This window comes from Capricornis sumatraensis, chromosome 3 (assembly GCF_032405125.1).
Source record: "Capricornis sumatraensis isolate serow.1 chromosome 3, serow.2, whole genome shotgun sequence".
Classification (NCBI taxonomy): domain Eukaryota; kingdom Metazoa; phylum Chordata; class Mammalia; order Artiodactyla; family Bovidae; genus Capricornis; species Capricornis sumatraensis.
Window position 1 is genome coordinate 38493887 of NC_091071.1, and position 20453 is coordinate 38514339.

A 20453-nucleotide genomic window follows, 5' to 3' on the forward strand; every position below is an offset into this window, starting at 1 on the left:
TGACCTCACGGTCCCGCCCCTCGCAGTGACGCCGCGGGCCTCGGCCCTGCTCCAAAGCCTACCCGCCTCCTTCTGACAGACGCCCGACTACGAGCTTCGGAGGTGGTCGTTCTTGATATTGCGGCCGCCGCCGGTGCCGCGGCGACGGTGAGTCGCCCCGACCATTCTAGACGGCTTCCCGTGGAGTCCCTCGTGAGCAGGGCTGGGCGCTCGTGGCCCTCGCAGGGAGAGGGACGATCTCCGGCTGCGAAGCCCCCTCTCCGCCCCCGCCCGCGGCAGCCGCGCGGTGCACGCCGGGCACTGTGGTCCCCCCTGGCCCGCAGAGCGCGTCTCAAGGGCCTGGAACGGACTGCATCTCCCAGAGGCCTTTGGGCGGGAGGTGGGGTACGTTGTGCGCGTAAAGCCCCGCGGGGCTGAGGGTCTTGTCCTCCGAGACAGACAATCTGGACTCGGGCTGTCTCTGCGTTCTCTCGGCCTGGGGCGGCCGGCTTGTCGAGGTAAAGGGACCCCGGGGGCGGCGCAGCAGGCCAGTAGCCTCCTCCCAGGACGCCGATACGATCCAGAACGGCTTTGGGGTTTTGACGTCGTACCGTCGTTAGGCTGGCCGGCCACCCGCGGGACTGCGGTGACACCTTAGCCAGGCCCGGACGGGCGGCGGGCTCGAAGCATCACGGGCTGCCGGCCCGACCCTGGGGTCCCGCCATCATGCCTCCCACATCCTTGCAGGCAAGCTTGGGGAAGTACCACCCCCAGTTTTCTGCAGGGGCTGTTCCCTCAAGGAGAGGGGCTCGGGCGGAGGGTCTCGGTGACAAAGAAGCCTTTGCTGGGCTCCGTGGTGACCTTGGCAGGCCCTCCGGGCCTCGCGCGTCTCTGCCTCCCCCGCCCTCCCCGGCCCGCCTACATCTGTAAATCTCTGTGCCCGCTTTCGGCCACACATGCTAGAGCTAGGGGCGGGGAGGTAGGGGGATGGAGGCAGTGACCTGGCTTGGCTTTGGGCCCAGCCTCATGCCATTGAAGACGTTGTAGTTGAACTCACAGCATCATGCGAGTCCGGGTTTGGACCCTTGAGTTAAGGGTAGGCATGTTTTTGCTTTCTTATAAATGTTCCCAGGTATCCTCTCAAGAGGTGTCAGGTAAGGAGCAAGGGGCTGTAAGTTTCTCCACTGTGGGCCTAAAGTCCTCTGCGTCAGTCACTGGGGCCCTTGTTCAAAAGGCTGATTAGGGGGATCCACCCGCAGAGGTTCAGATACAGCAGTTATGAGATGTGCCCCAGGACTTTACTTAATAAGTTCCCCAGATAATTCTCGGGCTCCTTTGGGGTTGAGAACCTTTGTCTTAGAGTGAGGAGGGTGGAGGACCTTGAGGATAGTGTCTTCACCAGTTTTGTGTTTACCGTGGGCTGCTGGGCAGGGCAGTGCCTGGCAAGTGTGACCTCGCTTCTACTGCTTTGTTCCTTTCCCTCAGGGCTGATTCTAAGATAAGAGTTGGATGGGGAGAGGCCCACCAGCTCTGCCTTGGCAGATGTTTAATTTTGAAGAATTCCAAATGTACAGGAAAGTTGAAGAAATTTTACCGTGACCGCCCGTAGAACACCATCTAGAATGTCCAATATTTTATTATACTTTATCACCATTCTGACCATCCCGCCTCATCAGGGTGAGCTGAGGATATCTGTCTGTTTCCCTCCCAGATGGTTAAACATGCATAGCAATCAGTAGTCTAGAGTTCTTCCCCTTGTTTTTTAACTGTCCGCATACTTGAAAGTCCTTCTGTTTCCCATCGCTGAGGACCTGAGGAATCTGGATGGGCCTCTGGAACCAGGAAAGAACTTCATATGTGCTCTTGAAAAGATTTGAAAAAAACAACAGGCAGTGGTGATTCTAGAATCACCCTAAGGGCGAACGCATGAACTGTGTGAATGCTACTTCAGGGAACAGAACTGTTTTGAAGGGGAGCTAATGGAAGGTGTCCTTATGGCCAGGTTGTCCCTCAGATAGAGTTGTTAGGAACTGATGCAGGTGGTCAGCTTGGAAGCCATTCCTGCTTTCTTGCTCTGTTTGAACCTGCTGGTTCGGTGTGTTTCCTAATGCTCGAGGGGCACAGGGCTGCATAGCCCAGTTAAGCTATGAGTCCCTTGGGCCCAGGTACTTTATTCCACAGCCATCGACACTAATGCTAACCCTCCCTCTTCAGTGATCTGAGGGGAGAGAAGAGACAGGGCCTGGGAAAATTCATCTCCACTCTCAGAAACACTACTGAAAGGGCACAGACATAGTTCTACTCCTATAGGACACAGGGAGGCATGCCAGTTAAAGTCATGGCATCGTATTTTAATGTCTCTGCCCTAATGAGGAGGGAGGCAGCTGTGCCAGTGAGCAGCCAGCATGCCGTGGGAGCACCGCAAAGGACACTGGCCCTCAGTGGGGAGGAGAGAGGAGGAGAGCCAGGCTGGCAGTGGTGGCGCGAGGCTTACTGTGCTCCCACAAAGAGACTTGGAAGTGGAGTGCACAGCATGGAAATGGGCCAGTTTCTAGGATCCCCCAAACACCTGCAGTCTCCTCCCTGCATAGACTGGATCCTCCAAGACACATCTCCCCTGAAGGTGGTAGAGGCTGTGGTGCAACTTAGTGCTGCAGAGGGCAGGGGGCACCTGGCCGGGGACCTCTGGTAGGCAGAGCCTCTCCCCCTGGGAGGGGCCACCCACATGAGGAGATGCAGGATCCATCAGCTCCTGAACCTGTGGACCTACTCCCTCTCCTTCTCTGGGTCATCAGTCTCTGGTGACAATGCTGGGGTCCTGGGACCAGCACTGCGTGGACTCCATAGCCCACACTGGAGGCCTTTTTGTCACTTCTAAGCTGTGCAGCAAAGCATCTGCCTTTCCAGAGCTTCATTTTTCCAGAAAACATATCTTATCACTTTTTTCTGGTACTCCTGATCTGTGGGTGCTATGAGGTCTCACGTGGTCTATCCACTGGGTGGTCCAGACCATCCATCATGACACCCAAGGACGTGTCATGAGGGGCCAGGAAAAGCTGTGAACGTGCTGGGTCCATGTTGTGTCTGTTGACTAAAAAATAAGATGTACAACTTGAGAATTGTGAGTTAAGTTTTATTTGGGGCAGAATGAGGACTGAAGCCTGGGAGGCAGCATCTCAGATAGCTCTGAGAGACTGCTCCAAAGTGGCAGTGGGGGAAGGTCAATATATAAGGTTTTGGTGAAGGGGGAGTTCAACACCATGAAGCACTCAATTTACAAAAGGCTTTTTGTTGGCCATGAGAGTCTGATGTCACCAGGAGGGGATTCAGTGCTTCTCTAGATATGAGGAGATGCAAGGATTGAGGTCATAAAATCTGTCCCTAAAAACAAGCAACTATCTAAAGACCTGTCCCCCCAGATTCCCTGGAGCACAGAGTGCCTCACTCCGCCCTGAACTCCCTCAGGGGTTGTTGAAGGTCAGTAGCCATAGCAGCATGGGCTTCAGTCTCAGTGGAGGCAGATGGCAAAGGCCTTTGTTGGTCCCTCGTTGGCAATGGTCTTGGTAAGTGCCAGTTTGTAGTTGACATGTCTAGTGAGTTTTGATTCAGTCCAGACTCAAATTTGCTCTGTTGTCTGTGTTTCCTTCAAGGAGAAAACAGGCCAGGGAAAGTGGAAGTAGGTAGGGAAGGGTGGAAGAGTGGCCCTGGGTGGGGTTTGAGGAGAGTCCCAGCCCGTTATCACTTCAGGAGGAAGTAAAGAGGGTTGTCACAGCTGAAGTTAACAGTATGAGCAGCAGCCTTGCCTGCTGGGGAGGCAACAGGAGGGAGGTTCCATCTGCAGTGTGTGCTTTGTATGCGCCCTGTGCCCATCTGGTTGAACCCTCACCTGTGTGTGGTCATCGTACTCAGTGCCAGGGCTGCAGACCTAGCTCGAGCACCTCTGCGTCCCCCAGCCGAGGATGCAGCCAGAGGACCAAGTGACTTGCCCAGGGTTGGCACGTAATGGCAGAGCAGGGTCCCAAACCCAGCAGTCCTGAGATGGCAGGCCTGAAGGGAAATGGGGGCTCCCCTGTGAAAATGGCTCTGTGGACCTGACTGTGACTCAAAAAAAGCGTTTCTTTTCTTGTCTGAATATTTGACACACTCGTTGGAGAGCCAGCGTGGACCTTCTCGAGGGAGGCTGTGTTCTGGCCCTGTTGGGGGGGTTAGGTTGGTGGGAAGCCTTCCCTCACTGACTTGCTTGTTCAGCACCGCTGTGCCAGGGACCGAGTTGTTCCCCCGGGCAATGAGGTGTTCTCCAATGGGGCCCCGAGAGTGAGGGACAGGGGATCCCTCCACAAGGAGGTATAGGAGAAGCTCGATTTTCTGGAAAGAGGGTTTGGAGCCTGAGGGATGGGTCTTTGGTGGGGGCAGGGTTTGGTTTGTTTGCAAGAGAGTGCGCTACAGTCGGGTGTCTGGAGTGTAGTATGGTAAAGAGGTCTGGAACATACGGCCAAGTCCAGACTTTTCCCTTTGAACCTTGACCTTAAACCTTGACCAGCAGATAAGATCTGAGAGCTCTTTGAACCATGGTGTTCACTTGGCTTGTCTACAGATCAGGGTTTAGGGGCAGAGACAGCTCTGGGACACCTCCCAGACATCCATCTTGGGGCCTGGGGTGCTGCTCCCTGACGCAGGGCCCATGGGCTGCGGGCAGAGCTCCCACCTGGAGTATCAGTTTGTCAGCTGAAACTTGATGTGCTGCCTGGGGCCGTGGAGAGACTAACCCTCGGCACTACCCCTGCCTTCAGGAGCTGCCGGCCTGCCTGGGGCAGCTGGGCCCTTGACCACAGTTCTTTCCTCCTAGTGATTCTTAGTTCCAGTCCTGGATCCCCAGCCCACTTCCTTACAGGGCCTACCTAGGGCTCACCCGGTCCTCGAAGCCTTCCCAGGGCGCCCCCCCACCTCCCGCCAATAGACTGACCCTTCTCTCACCCACAGCACCTGCCGTCACAGGTCTCCTTGGGTTTTGCTGAGTATCTTTTGTAAGTTTTTCTCAAGCGCAAGCCTCGCCTCCATCTGCAGCTCCCTGAGGGCTGGGACCAGGGCAGTGAGTGGCCTCCATGGAGAGGCCTGTGAAGTGTTGGCTGAATTAAAGGGTAAAGAATGTTAAGTCTTTTCAAGTAGGTAGTCACTTGAAAGAAAGAATAAACTTGGGTAGTAATGGCTCTGCTGAATACAGTTGGCTAATCCCAGAACCAGAGGAATTCCGTGTTGTTCACGTGACCACTTCTCAGCTCTGGCACTTGGGGCAGGCCTTGGTTTCTAAGCTCAGGTCATCTGTCTATCTGCTCCTCCTGGAGAGCGTGGGGTCCCCACTGGGACCCATTTCTCTGTGGTCCCAGTCACACTGGCTGGGACCTGTGCCTACTAGAGGTGGGGTAGGGTTCAGGACTCGGGGACCCACGTTAGCATCCCAGACAGTGCAGGGATCCCTCCGCCTCACTCGCCTTGCGCGGGTGTATAGGCACGCTCCAGTCCTCTGGGTGGGACCGCTCTGGTGCTTAGTGTCTCAGTCGCGTCTGACTGTTTGCAACCCCATGGACTGTAGCTCGCCAGGCTCCTCTGTCCATGGGATTCTTCAGGCAAGTATACTGGGGTGGATTGCCATGCCTTCCTCCAGGGGATCTTCCCAACCCCGGGATCAAACCCAGGTCTCCCATATGGCAGGCAGGTTTCTTTACCAGCCCTGGGGGAGTCTCTCTCCTCACCTCAGTCCTGTCTTTTTGAAGATTCGCCTCAGAAAAGCCCTCCCTTCCCTGCTTGTCCTTCTACCGCGGCAGGCCTCACCAGCTGACCTACTAATGTATTTTACCAGTTTCTGTGTTTCATGGCCCCTCCCCCACTAGTTTGTGGACAGCTGTTTCCTCATCTTCAGGGCTTAGAAAAGAGCCTGATGAGTAGTCCAGGCCTGCCTTTGTGGGCTCTTAGTAATGTCTGAAGACCAGATGTATGTCAGCTGACACCTTGGACTTGGTGATCCCTAGAGACACTTCCTGCCTGAAAGGTGACCTCTAGATGCATGAATACACACATGGCCAAAAATAAGGCAACCCCAGATATAACATGGGTTCCCACTTCCTCAAAGAGGAGATCCAGAATAATTCTGTTCCAAATGGCTTGGGTCAACTCTTCAGGTCAGATGTCCATTTAGAGTGACAGGAATTTAGTTAAGCTTCCATGTACTATTTCATGGAGTGTAATTTCAAATGCCGGTTATATTTGCTCCCCACTGACGTTTCCCAGAGCGCTTTTCCCGCTCTCCCCTTCACCTCTGTGGACATCGTGTCCTTGTACTGGACACCAGCCCCTGGGGATTGTCAGTGCCGGTCATGTGGGCACCCCTTGTTGCATGTAGGGACGTTTCCTCTGGAGAGTGTGTCCCTGGACTGCTGTGTGTCAGCCTGTACACGCCTTCTTACCGCACTCCCTTTCAAAGGCTGTTTACCATTGGAATGGTAAGGTCCCACCCCGGGAATAATTACTAGTCTGCTGGCTTTGGGCTTTTTTCTTTTCACTGACTCCATCCCGGTGACCTCTAGAAGCATGCCATGCTGGACTGACCGAGGCAGACATTCTCCTCCCGGCAGTGCCTAGTGTGAGAAATGAGACTGCCTGCAACACAGGGACTTTTGTGATGCAGAGACGCTCCCTCCACGTGCTCCCGAGGGGTGCATATAGGACCTTAGAGCTCATGAGGGCAGAAAGGCAAAGCCTTCTCTCGGGAGTATAGAGATCCACTCCTCCCCGACGGAATTGGGGGACCTGGGCAAGGCCTGGCTGAGCTCCTCGCCTGGGCTGGTGAGCCCAGCAGGCGTTTGTGTCCAAAATAAGACTCTTATAGCCGGGGGACCTTGTAGTGGCCATGTGGCTGGGGTGCACTTCAGGGCCTAGAACCTTTTTCCTGGATTGGGCTGGGTGTCTTGATCTGAGGTAACCAATTAAACTAGAGTCAACTGCAAGGCTGTCCATTTTGCGTCAGCTCACCGTGGTGGTATAGTGGGGCACAGAGCTGCCTTCCATTTCGTGTCGGCTCAACAAAGGCAGAGGTAAGGACTTCGTCTTTTCAGGGTTCCACTCTGATTGCCTAAGCGTTGGTTCTTCAGACTCATCGCATTTCTAAAATTAGTCCGCTTTCTGGTTACCAAGCCCTGCCTGTCCAGCAGGTGCGGCTGTCCTGTTTATTCAGTCGTGGTTGCAGCTGCATCTGTTTTTGGCCCTAGCTTCTTGTTCTCTCCTGTCTGTACTTCCTCCTCTGTGCCAGCGGTAGAAGCAGAAACCAAGCTCCTGAGCCTGGTCCTGCTGGGGTCTCCAGCTCGTGTCTCGGGCAAGCCCTGTCTCAGTTTGCTCATGCATCTGTCTGTTGGGATTTTCTCATCCACCGCCTCTGCCAGGTGACCTGCTGGCTCTCCAGGAGGGGTATCCAAGGCTGGAACTAGCTGTAGCCCGCCAGGCTCCTCTGACTGGGGATTCTGCAGGCAGGAATACTGGAGTGGGTTGCCACGCCCTCCTCCAGGGGACCTTCCCCACCCAGGATCAAATGCACATCTCTTACGTCTTCTGCGTTGGGAGGCAGGTGCTTGGCCTCACTGTGCACCATGTGGGATCTTAGTTCCCAGACCATGGATCGAACTCGTGTTGCCTACATTGGGAGCGCAGAGTCTTAACCCTTGGGTTGCCAGGAAAGTCCCTTGGCAGGCGGATTCTTTACCGCCAGTGCCACCTGGAACTACCCTGGTGGTCTTCATGTCCCAGCTTCATGGGTCTGGATCCCCTCGGTTTTACTAGAGCAGTGTGAAGGGACTTGGCACAGAGAACTGACCGGTGTTACCAAATCCCTACAAAACTGACATAGAGACTCCAGCGCATGAGTAGGGGACAGCCCCTCCGTGCGTGTGCCTCGAGGACAAGTGCCTCGAAATGGACTGAATGTGGGAGAAGGTACAGGCAGTGGGGTTGTCCTCCAGAAAAGCTATGTGCACCCGCCCAATCTGCGTGGCCCAGGTGCCCGTGCCTCTGTCCTGTGGGGTCAGACTTGTTTGCCTCGGCTCCAGCCAGCTTCAGTGTGGCGGACACCCTGTGCTCGTTATTGTCGTCATCATGACGGTTCCTTGAAGTCTTACAGCTGTTTTAGCCCAGACCATTCTTGGAGTCCTGTCTGCCGTTTGATTTTCCTTCCGATGAAAAGCAACCAGCATAATCTCTCTTTTCTGTTTCATTGTATACTTCCTTTCCCACGCTCTGTTGAGTCTCCATAAATACAGCTGTTTGTATGTATGTAAACCATTGTCTGTGTTTGTGGAACACAGTACTGCCTGCTCTTCTCATCACGACCTCACTGACACAACCCTGTGGGTCTGGGGCGGCTGCTGCCATTTCACAGATGGGAAGACTGAGACTCTGAAGTATCAGGTGGCTAGACGCCTGGGCACTAGCAGGCGAGGTGTCTCCACTTTCAGCCTGACCTGTGCCATCAGGGCTCCAGCCTCCCCGGGGAAGGGCCCAGGCTGTGGTATTTGGGGCCATTGGCTTAGGCTGATGTATCAGTTCCATGGAGCTGTGATATTCATCCCAGAGGAGCGTGTGGGGCTGGTGAGAGGAGCACAGCCAGATGGGAAAACAGGATCTGCTTTCTGGTCCTTTCCGTGTCTTTAGCTCATTTTGAAGTGTTTAGAATTCCCAAGGCATCAGATACACCCATGTTCACGTGTAAAGATGAAGAAATGGTTCGCAGCCACCAGTGGTGCTGTCTGGGCTCCTGCCTCTAGCAGGAAGGACAGTGGAAAAGGGGCAGAGACCAGGACTTCCAGCCCACCGGTGCTGAACTTGTGGGCTAGAGGAAGCCAAGGCCTCCGAAAGTCCTTGTGGGAGCTTTTCAGGGAGGGACCTCTTGTTTACAAAGCCTCAGGCCCAGTGAGCACTGTTTATTGTTAATAGTACTTGTTTTCCTTCCTTGTTAAAATAATCAACTGGAAATGTACCAATCAGAATCAGTAGATTCTGGCTGCTGTGGGTTGAGAATTGCTGTAAACCAGCTTCTCTGTTTCCCTTAGATACTGAGGTTGGGTCTGGCTGCATTTACTCAGAAACCCAAAATAACTGGTGAAAACAAGTGAGCTTGTTTCTCACTGCAGGGTAGGGGAGGTGGTCAGCGCTGGGAGGGTGTCTCCATGGTCATCCGGGGCCCGGGCGCCTTCAGTTGTCCTCTGCACAGCTTCCATTCCCGAGGTCGTCTCGTGGTCAGCGTGGCTGTGGGGCTGTAGCCTTCAGCCTCCTGGCGGCAGGCAGGAGGAGGGCCCGAGGACACGGGGTCCCTCTCCAGGTGAGGTGGCTCCCTTTTGGCACCTTCCAAGAATGTCTGTCACCTGTGTGACTCATTGGCTAGAACCGAGTCATGTGGGCACCCGTTGTTAGAAGGGCTGAGAGCATCTTCACACAGGTACCACTGCCCTGGTCCTCCGGGGGCTCCCAGGTCTGAGCGCTGCAGGGAAGCCCCCGGCCCTGTGCCTCTGAGGCCGCCCTGAGACTCGACGGCTCCAGGCTGCTGTCTGGCTGTCCACCCCGGGCACAGCCTCCTTACTGAGGCCTGTGACTCTGTCCTGCTGCTGTCCCTGCCCTCCCCCTCAGCCTGCATTGACCCCACCTCCTCCCCCCGCCTGGCTCGTTTGGAGAGATGTCCCCTGACCCCTGGAACGGGTCTGTTTGCCTGTACTTTGACGGCGTACTTTCTCATGTACCACTGGTCTCGCTGTGTCCTTGGGGTTGGGGTTTGGGGTGTGTCTTTGACTCTGGTCTCCCCAACTCAGTTGTGAGCTTCTGGAAGGCAGGACCAAGCCTCTCACTCCCTGCCACTTCCCAGCCTGTGCCCAGCACGAAGTAGGTGCTACACAGCAGTCAGCACCAACAGACGCTGGTTATTCCCAAAAGAAGGACCGTCCACTCCACGGGCTTCTGTTAAGTGGCCATCACACAGACTGTCCTTCAGCCCGCCCCTGGGGACTTGCGAGGACAGGAGGGTTACGTGGCGTTGCCCAGGGAGCCAGTGGCCATCCCTGGTGAGCAGCCCTCGGGCAGAGGGATGCCTCCAAGAGGGTGGGGGGTGTGGGCGGTGGAGGTCAGGCCTCCAGGAAGTTCTGCTTGCTCACAGGGCCTGAGTGCTTCCGTCCTCTGGTGGACCCCGGGACCCCCCACCCTTCCCAGAGCAGTGGGCGCCTCCTTGGTTCAGCAGACAGGAGCTGAAGACAAGGCGAAAGGCTGCCTTTCTGTTTTCCCGGCAAAGCCCCAAGCCCTTCTGGCCAGCCGCCTAGAACCTGCTTCCTGGGGACAGAGGAGCCCCCCTGGGGCCAGCTGGCATCATGGTGCCATGGCTGCGGGAGCTGGGGGGTGAGTTCCTGGAGCAGCGGGCAGGCTGGCCCAGCTCTGGGAAACTCGGCCCTGCAGCTGCTGCCTCCAGGGCCCCAGGTGGACACCAGGGTCCAGGCCCAGTACCCTTCCCCAGGCACTGCAGCCATGGAGTGCCAGGGCAAATCCTGGGAAAGAGAGCTGGCCCTTCAGGAGGACTGCTGGGCTGTCTTCCTTTCCAGAAGGTGTCTCAGGGGCCCCCAGGTCGGCCTCCACTTGCCGGGCCTGGGTGACCTCTGCAGGCCGGGCGCTCAGGCCGGACTGGGTCACCGGTCCCCAAGATCCTGAGGGACCAGAGCCTGCTGTGGCAGAGGCGGCAGTGCCAGTGTTGTTTTCCTTCCTGTTGGATGTTGTTCATAATAATCAACCCCAATAACTGGGGCCATTTATTCAGTGTTCTCATGAGCGAGGCCGCAAGCTACTGCTCTGGGCAGTTTGCACACACTCTTTATTATAAAACTTGCTCCAGCCCTGAGTGGTAGGTGTGATTACCGACGAGGAAACAGGCTCAGTGAGGTCACACAACTGCAGAGTGGGAGAGCTGGGTCTGAACTAGTCTGGCGCGTGTGGCAGCACGTACATCCCTGGAGTGACAGCAGTCCGCTCGGAGGCCCCCTGGGACGGTCCCCTCTCTGTCCCTCTGGCTGTGGAGCCCTGACCTGCTCTGCCTGCAGGTACCCTCTTACCAGCTTGGGGCTCCTCTCGCCCAGCAGCTCTTGAAGAGTGACTTGCAGTCGCCTGGAGGCTTCCTGAGATCTTCCAGGGGCTGAAGGTCAGAACTGTGTTTATAAGGACACTCGGAGGTTATTAGTTATTCTGCCTGTTACCATCACGTTGGCATTTGAAGGGGTGGTACAGCAGCAGTGGGACTTAGCTCAAGGTGTGGTACCCGCTGTGCCAGTGATTGTCGTGGTTGTGTCCCTCCCTGCAGGCGTCACTGAAGAAAAAGCAATAAAAATGACTGAGTGTGTTAGCTGGACCCTTGGGTGCACGCTGTTAATGTTTTGTGTGGTGAAATGAGAGGAGGTGCGTGCAGCATGCTGGGTCCCTCAGGGAAAGCACGTGAGCAGCTGTTGGAGCTGTGAGCCCAGCTACTCAGCTGGCGTTCTCATGGAGCTCCACATTTACTTAAAATAAGAGCTGACACACAGACTATAGTTATTTGGACTTGGGGATTCAGGCGACAAAGAGCCTGCAAGGAAAACAACTGACCTTTTGTTTTTGTATGTGTTGCCAGTGATAAAATTTGAGCTTTCAAGTGAAAATGTTAAAATCTTGGAAAACTTGTTTTTGCTGCTGTGAGCTTGACAACTTCCCAGTAGTAAAGACTTTTCTGATGGGATTGGTGGTGATACTAACAATGTGATTTTTTTTTTTTTTTTTGAGAGGGGCATATCATATGAGATGCCTTGACATTGCCAGATCTACATAATCAGGCTCATAAATGTGGGCCAGAATTTTCCAAATGGCCCAGGCGTGCTCTTATAAAACCAGCCATGTGTGAAAGAGCCATTCCAAATACAAGGTAGCCCAGTGATGTTTTCAGTGTAAAAGGGAAAATTTTGTTGTGAAAGATTCGTATTCCATATTAAAGATAACTTTTAAGAACTGTCAAGTTTGGGTGTGGTGTTGAAGAATATCCACAATCAGCTGAAAAGACTATTCAGTCCCTCCCTCCTTTCCAGCTGCTTACTGTAGGAGGCTGGCTTTTCTCATACTTCATCCAAAACATCACAACAGATTGGATGGAGAAGCAGCAGATACAGGCATTCAGCTGTCCTCTCTTAAGCCAGACTTTCTCATTTTATAGAAGTATAGTTGATTGATAACACTGTGTTAATTTCTGCTGTACAGCAGTGATTCGGTTATACATACATATTCATTGTTTTCATATTCTTCTCTGGCTCTCACAGGCTGTTGAATATAGTCCCTCTGCTGTACAGTGGGCCCTTGTTGTTTATCCCTTCTGCAGAGTCTGCATCTGCTAATCCCGAGCTCTCAGTCCTTCCTGCCCCTCCCCTGCCCCGCTGGGCACCACAGGCTGCTCTCTGTCTGTACGTCTGCTTGTGCTTCATAGGTAAGTTCCTTTGTGTCACGTTTTAGATTCCTCGGTGGCTCAGCAGGTAAAGAATCCACCTGCAGTGCGGGAGACCTGGGTTCGATCCCTGGGTTGGGAAGATCCCCTGGAGAAGGGAAAGGCCACCCACTCCAGGATTCTGGCCTGGAGAACTCCGTGGACTGTATAGCCCATGGCGTCACAAAGAGTTTGGACACGACTGAGCGAGTCTCACTTAGATTCCACATGTAAGAGATGCCACATGGTGTCCATCTCTCTCACTTCCACACTTAGGGTGACCATGTCATTCCGTCCACCTTGCTGCACGTCGCACCACTTGGTTCTTTCTTGTGGCCGAGTAGTATTCCTTGTGCATATGCACCGCATCCTGTCCATCCATCTGTCGATGGACATTTAGGGTGTTTCCACGTCTTGACTGTTGTGAATAGTGCTGCTGTGAACATGGGGGAGCGTGCATCTTTTTGAATTAGAGTTTTGTCCAGAAAAGAAAGAAAGAGGCATTCCCTGGTGGCTCAGACTGTAAAGTGTCTGCCCCCAATGCAGGAGACCTGGGTTCAATCCCCAGATCCCCTGGAGAAGGAAATGGCAACCCACTCCAGTACTGCTGCCTAGAATTTCCATGGATGGAGGAACCTGGTGGGCTACAGTCCATGGGGTCCCAAAGAGTCAGACGCGACTGAGCGACTTCACTTTCTTTGTCCACATATATGTCTAGGAGTTGGATTGCTGGGTCATTTAGCAACTTTGTTTTTCACTTTTTGAGGACCCTGCCTGCTGTTCTGTAGGGCTGCTCCAATCTACATTCCCACCAGCAGTGTGGGAGGGTTCCCTTTTCTTCACATCCTTTCCAGTATTTGTTATTTGTAGACTTTTAAATGATGTTAAGCCAGACTTGTAAAGGGTTTGTGGAAATGTAAAACAATGCCAGTCTTATTAAATCTTGTTTTGGAAAGTAGTTAAGTTTTTGTTAACATGCAATGAGTTAATTTTTTTAATGAACAAATACTTCTAACAGTTCTTCATTTTTGGTTTCTAGTAAGGTAAGTATTGATAGGTATAACCTACAAAAACAAAATCTTTTTGGTGTCCTTAATAATTGAGGGTTAAGGGGTCCTGAGACCAAAAACCTTGAGAACGGCTGTTGTAGACGGCCCTGGCGGAGCTGATGTCAGAACGTCCTCCGTCTGGCCGCCGCCGTCCTCCCACTTGTCTCTGTCTCACCCCACACCCTTCCTCGTCCTCCAGGAACCTGCGTGTGTGTGCTCACGGGGCTCAGCCCCACGCTGCCCTCCCAGCCTTCCTCCAGAAGATGGTGTTGGTGTTTCCTCAGCAGGTGCTGTGTGGGGTGGGGACCCTGGAGGCAGGGTTGGCACCCTCCCCACACAGGGTGCGTGTCCTGACGGCTGAGACTACGGAGTGGAGTTTCCAGCAGGCGATGGAGCCAGGGAGGAGCGCATCCTGCTGGCCCGGGCCCAGGCCCTCCCGGCTTCCTCAGGGAGACCCCAGCCTGCCTCTGGCTGCTGCCAGTTGGCCAGGCCCTGGCCCTGGCTCAACAGCCGCGTGCTCTGCAGTGAACGAGGAGGAGCTGGAGCAGAGGACGCCAGGGCTGCCTCCCGGGGCCAGAAGTCTTGTGCTTTTAACTCCACGCAGGGGCGTGGGGAGACTGGGCTCTGTAGAAAGTGCCTGGCCCTGTGTCCCACCCCAGAGGCCCCCAGCACCTGCGGTTCTGGGGAAGGCGAGATGAGATATACCAGGAAACAGGTCCAGAGACAGACAGATTTGGAGATGGGCTCCATCCCACTGTGTGTGCGTGTGCTCAGTCGTGTCCAGCCCTTTTGGACCCCATGCGCTGTAGCCCGCCAAGCTCCTCTGTCCATGGGATTTCCCAGACAAGAATACGGAAGCCGGTTACCATATCCTTCTCCAGGGGATCTTCTTGACTCATGGGTCGAACATGCGTCCCCAGCATCGCAGGCAGATTTTTTACCTGCTGAGCCACTGGGGAATCTCACTTTAGGGTGACTGAAATATTCTGTGCTAGACTGTGTTGGTCATAGGTGCAGAGGGGCCTGCCCCCCCAGGCTCTGTGCTAGGCTGTGTTGGTCATAGGTGCAGAGGGGCCTGCCCCCCAGGCTCTGCCGTGGCTTCAAAAGGCAGCTGCAGGGTGGGTGTGGAGGGGAGAGGAGACAGGAGCCGGCGGGGCCTGGGGGAAAGCGGAGCCCTGTGGCAGCGCCTGCCCCAGGTTCAGTGTTGGGTGACGCCGGGGGTGCTGCGACGAAACCAAGTGTCATCTTAACATTACAAATCAGTGATTAACAGTATTCAAAGTGTGCGCTGTAAGTCAGCATCATCCTTCACAGGTGTAAAATGTCTATATTTTTTGACCTAATAATCTCACTTCTGGCGTGTTTAGGCCAAGGAAATAATCCAAGACAGGGAAACAGCATTAGTCAAAGGTGTTGCATTGTTTTATGACAGTAACAAGGAGCCTTCTAAATTATTTAATAGGGATTGGTCAAGCAAACAGGGATGGGCCCCTTTTTGGAAATACTAAAATCTATGATCATGGACTGTTACAGGATAGAGGAAATATATGTGACACAATGTTAAAAGGATTTAACTTTATCACAACAGCAACTATATAAAAACCTGGCTGCCTGTGCAGACTGGCAGGGACATGCAGAGACTGGCTGCATTAGGATGATATGGTTGGGCAATTGTGTTTTCCTTCAGTTTAATAAGTTTTATTGACGTACAGTAATCTGCATACCACATGATTTCCCCATTTAAAGTGTGCAATTCAGGGACTTCCCTGGTGGTTCAGTGGTTAAAACTCTGTACTCCAAGTGCAGGGGGGAACAGGTTCAACCCCTGGTCCGAGAATTAAGATCATGGCTCAGCTGAAAAATTTTTAAGTGTGCAATTCAGTGGTTTTTAGTATAGTCACAGAATCATGCAACTATCATTCCAGTTTTAGAACATCTACAGCGTCCCAAAAGGAATTCCATACTGGCCATAGACCAGCCCCCCAAACCCCTGGAAACCACTAATCTGGTTTCTGCCTCTGTGGATTATCTGGATTTACCTCATGTACGAAATCATACAATATATGGTCCTTTGTGTCTGGCTTCTGTCACTGAGCATCACGTTTTCAAGGGTCATCTAGGTTGTAGCTGTGTCCGTACTTCATCCCTTTTCGTGGCTGAATAATATTCCACTGTATAGATATGGCCAGTTTGTTTATCCACTTATCAGTTGATAGACACTTGAGTTGTTTACACATTTTGGCTATTATGAGTAATTCTGCTATGAACATCCTTGCACAGGTTTTTGTGTGGACATGAGTTTTCAGTTCTTTGGGGTATATACCTAGGAGCGGGATTGCTGGGTGGCTCCTGAAGAACTGCCGGACGGTTTTCCAGAGCAGCTACACCAGCAGTGAGGGGAGGAGAGTTTCCAGTTTCTCTACATGATACTCATTATTGTCCTTTTCATCTTAGCCATCCCATAGGTAGGAAATGGTACCTTGTAGTTTTGATTTGCAGTCCCCTTTTGACTCACAATGTTCAGGTTCTTTTCATGTGCTTATTGAGCATTTGCTCATCTTTGGAGAAATGTCTGTTCCCATCCTTTCGCCCATTTTAAAAAACTGACTCATCTTTTCTGTTAATGAGTTAGAAAAGTTCTTTATGTATCCTAAATGGTGCAGGTCCCTAAGATACTTGATTTGAAAGAATTTTCCTATATTGTGTGGGCTGTCTTCCCACTTTCTTGATGGTGTCCTTAGAAGCACAAGTCTTACATTTTGATGAAATTGATTTTATCTTTTTTCACTTTTGTTGCTTGGACTCAGTCCTTCTGGCCCTGCCACTGGTTTGTTACATTTAATATTTAAACTGACTGACTCCAGGCTCCTCCCTCAGCAGGCTTGTTGGGGACCCCCTGTAGCTCTTCTTCCTAGTTCACATTATTTCAGTTAAAAAAAAAAAAAGTCTCATTTTAAAATGCTACTAATTTAGGGGCTTTCATGCTGTTGGGGAGTTGAAGGAAGTGTCTTACTAAAGGAGACAGAGAGCAGACCTGGGGTGGGAAGGTGGCCTGCTTCTCCAGCACCAGGTGCTTTTAGTGAGCTTTGCGGAGGAAATGAGGGAGAGTACATCCCAAGACCAACAACGCCTCCTTCCTTCTCAACGTCCACTCCCTGACCACACCACTGCGCCGCTGCTGGGGGAGATGCCCTCGGTTTTGATTGTTTCCCGCAGGGCATGTGGACGTATGGGGGCTGCTCCGGGCTGGTGGGGAAAGGATGGAGGACTGGCTGTGGTCCTGGGGGGACAGCAGCTGTTGGGAGGGGAGGGGGAGCTTGGGCGTGGGTAGGGACACAGGATGGCACCACGGCTGCGTGGGGCCAGGTGCCCGGGGCCAGCTCTGCCCTGGTGCTGAGGGCGCTGCCTGTGGGTCTCCCCCCGAAACAGCTCCCAGAGCCCTGCGTGTTCGCCCAGGCCGGCGGTGGAAGGAGCCTCACCTGCCTGTCTCCTCTGAGTACCTGGGATCAGAGGTACAGCATCGCCCGACCCTCCACAGGCAGTCCCTGGCGCTGAGGTCAGCCTGGTGCCCCCTCAGGGAGGGGGCGGACAGGACCCAGTTGGACTGCCCTTGAGATGCCCTAGATGAGGTTCCTGAGCTGCTGGGTTCCGCCCCCTTCACCGGGCCACCCCCCTGCCCTCGGCTCCCACACAGAAGTGTGGGTGACCCCTGAGGCTCGTGTTTCTGGAGATTGTAGGATGGTGGCTCTAGTCTGGGTTACCTTGGCAATGGTGGGGCATCTCCAGGGCCTGGAGGCAGCCGAGTCTGTGCTCCCAAAGGATTGGCCCCGGCCCATACCAAGCAATGAGACCTGTGTGCGGAGACAGTGAAGGTGACCTGAGGCCAAGAGCAAGGGACACCCATGGGAGGAGCCACGGAAGGCCCTGTGTCGGGGGCGGGTGGGGGTAGCTGGGAGCACAGCCTGCACCCTGGTTTCTCCTCCAGGCCCAGGAGAAGCAGCAAAGATGTCGAATGATCCACCCCCTCCTTATCCTGGGGGTCCCACAGCCCCCCTTCTGGAGGAGAAAAGTGGCGCTCCACCCACGCCAGGTAGGTCCCATGCCCTTCGCAGCTGCTGGGAGCTGCACCCCTCCAACAACTAAGCCTCTGCGCTTCCTCCCCCGCTCCATCCAGGCCGCACCTCCCCAGCTGTGATGCAGCCCCCACCGGGCATGTCGCTGCCCCCTGCAGACATCGGCCCCCCACCCTATGAGCCGCCCGGTCACCCGATGCCCCAGCCCGGCTTCATCCCCCCACATGTGAACGCGGATGGCACCTACATGCCTCCAGGTAAGACTGAAAGGAACCTGTCCAGCCCAGCATCCCACGTTGGCAGCTGGGCCAGCCTCTGCTGCCAGCCGGCAATCTGTGTGGGTGTTTAACATAAGGGCAGAGGGCTGACCGTGCGGGTGGACAGCAGACACGGGAAGGTGCCCAAGAGCACAGCACAGGGAGCTTCTCTGTCCTCTGGGACAGAGACCAGGAAAGGCTGGGAGAAGGACGATGGTGGCTTGGGCCCCGGGCCTGTGTCCTGGGGTGCTGGAGGCTCGGGGATTTGTGCTCACCTTTCCTGGGGGCCAGTGGGCGGCCTGCCAGTGACCCGCCTTTGCTCCGTCTTCTGTTTCCAGGTTTCTACCCTCCTCCGGGTCCCCATCCACCCATGGGCTACTACCCACCGGGGCCCTACCCGCCAGGGCCCTACGCTGGCCCCGGGGGCCACACGGCCACGGTGCTGGTCCCCTCAGGGGCTGCTACCACCGTGACCGTGCTGCAGGGAGAGATCTTCGAGGGCGCGCCCGTGCAGACAGTGTGCCCCCACTGCCAGCAGGCCATCACCACCAAGATCTCCTATGAGATCGGCCTGATGAACTTCGTGCTGGGCTTCTTCTGCTGCTTCATGGGGTAGGTGGTGCAGGCACCCACGGGGTGGCGCTGTGCCCACCTCTGCTGCCCTGCAGGGGGCTGGGCTCTCGGCCCCTGCTCTTCAGGCCCCTGTCTCTCCTGATGCAGGTGTGACCTGGGCTGCTGCCTGATCCCCTGCCTCATCAACGACTTCAAGGATGTGACGCACACGTGCCCCAGCTGCAAGGCCTACATCTACACGTACAAGCGCCTGTGCTGACGGGCTGGGCCTGGACTCCCCGCTGTCCGTCTGGTCCCCCGTGCTTCGCCCCCTGCTCTCAGTGGCTCACCTCCCTGCTCCCACTGGGGGTTGGAAGCCGTTCCACTGGTCCGTCCCCTGGAAGTCTTGTCCTCTTCGCCTTGCCCTTCCCTGAGCATCTGACTCTTGTGGCAAAAATTCTGTTGGATTTCAGGCCAAGGGCCAGCGAGTGGTGGGGGATGGCGCTGAGCTTGCGTGCTGCTGGCATGCTAGGCATTTGTGATCAAGAAGATGAGAGGGAGTGGTCTTCTCACATGGTCCTCCCTGCTGGGGTCTCTTCTCCATTTCTGTACCAGGTACAGGTTTGGTCCAGAGTCTCCCTGGGACCAGAAGCAGCCAGAGCCGTGGCTGGTTCCCCTGACCAGGGCCTGCAGTGGGGCCAAGCCCATAGCCACCGTCATTTCTGATCTGCTGGGCTGAAAGTGGCGGATGGACCCAGGCAGGCCTGAGTTTGTGAATGCTAGAGGCAGGCATGATGGTCAGAAGCAATGACTCTGGCCCTCAGAACTCAGGAATTCTTAACTGCGCCCAGGAATCACCTGGGGTATATAGAGGTCAGCACACCTGCAGGCTACGGGGTGAGGGACTGGACACTAGCTTGCCAAGAAGCGATTCTCCATGGCCCCTGCCCAGCTCCCTTTCAGCCACACCTCTGTGAAGCCCAGCCTTTGCTGGGGCCAGAAGGAATGCCCAGGAGCTGGGCCATCTGGCTATACCGTGTCCTCGCAGTGTGTGGGCACAGCCTCTGCCTGGAACGTCCCAGGTGGGACCAGAGGTGACAGAGTGGGGCTTCCTTGCGGGCACTCTGGGCTCTGCAGTGCACTCTCCATGGGCCCTCCTCCCGGTGCCCACAGGGCCCTGCACCCCGGCTGGAGCAGCCATGGCGCTGGACTGGAGACAGGCTTGGGACAAGGAAGGAGCAGCCACAAGTGGCAGAGGTGCCCCGGTGGCCACCAGCCCTGCCCTGGGCCTGAGCACACACCGTTTCCTGAAGGGTTTGTCTGTGAACTTGCTCCTGTGGACCGCTGTATCCTGCCGCCCCCTGCTGGTCCTGCACAGCCACTGCATGGCCTCCTGTCCCTGTGAACCGTGGCCAGTCTCAGTTGATAGTTCCTCATTAAATTGGCCCTTTCACTCCCCTGCCCGAGGCCTCTGCTCTCTTGCCTGGCTTCCTTCTTTTGTGAGGGAAAGAGGGTGGGGGGGCCTGCAGGTAGTTGGAAGGCAGCGGGGGTCAAGACCTCAGTGTCTCAGTGCTTCTGCTGAACCCACTACCCAGGGACAATGCTGGTGTCTCAGTCCCTGGTTAAACCCACTGGAGCCCAGCCGTGACTGCACCATCAAGCTTCCTTACTGATAATACCACTTGTCTCCACACCACACACCTGCCCATGGGGTCTGCAACCTGGAGACCCCCGCCAGCCAGAGCTCGGGGTCATCAACCCTGTGGGGAGGTACCCTCGCTGCCTTGAGCAGGACAGAGCCACCGGGGCTGAGGCGTCGGGTCTGCGGGCTGCTGGGGTGGGCAAGCAGCTGGGCCCCCACCCCAAGGTGGGTGGGCTTGGTCAGTTACTGGAAAGTGTCCCCACCATTTAATTCTTTTCTGAGTAACACTTCCACAGATTCTCAGTATACAGAACAGATAATAAACTCCTATTTAAATAAATATTTAAGTTCATTTCTATTTTAGACAATTATTATATAATACAAGTA

At 54.8% G+C, this 20453-nt stretch overlaps 1 protein-coding gene across 3 annotated transcripts; it reads left to right on the plus strand.

Moving 5' to 3' along the window:
- The first annotated feature begins 82 nt into the window (after positions 1 to 82).
- Positions 83 to 20236, plus strand: CDIP1 (cell death inducing p53 target 1). Of its 3 annotated transcripts, none has more exons than XM_068968146.1 (6): positions 83 to 147; positions 16972 to 17054; positions 17528 to 17632; positions 17717 to 17872; positions 18211 to 18484; positions 18593 to 20236. In XM_068968146.1, exons 3-6 carry the CDS (start codon positions 17548 to 17550, stop codon positions 18702 to 18704), a joined length of 627 nt encoding a protein of 208 aa, XP_068824247.1. In that variant the 5' UTR covers positions 83 to 147; positions 16972 to 17054; positions 17528 to 17547; the 3' UTR covers positions 18705 to 20236. The 3 variants fall into 3 exon arrangements, with proteins under 3 accessions (XP_068824247.1, XP_068824248.1, XP_068824249.1); XM_068968147.1 differs by lacking the exon at positions 83 to 147 and adding an exon at positions 431 to 497; XM_068968148.1 differs by lacking the exons at positions 83 to 147; positions 16972 to 17054 and adding an exon at positions 469 to 497.
- Positions 20237 to 20453: the final 217 nt, after the last annotated feature.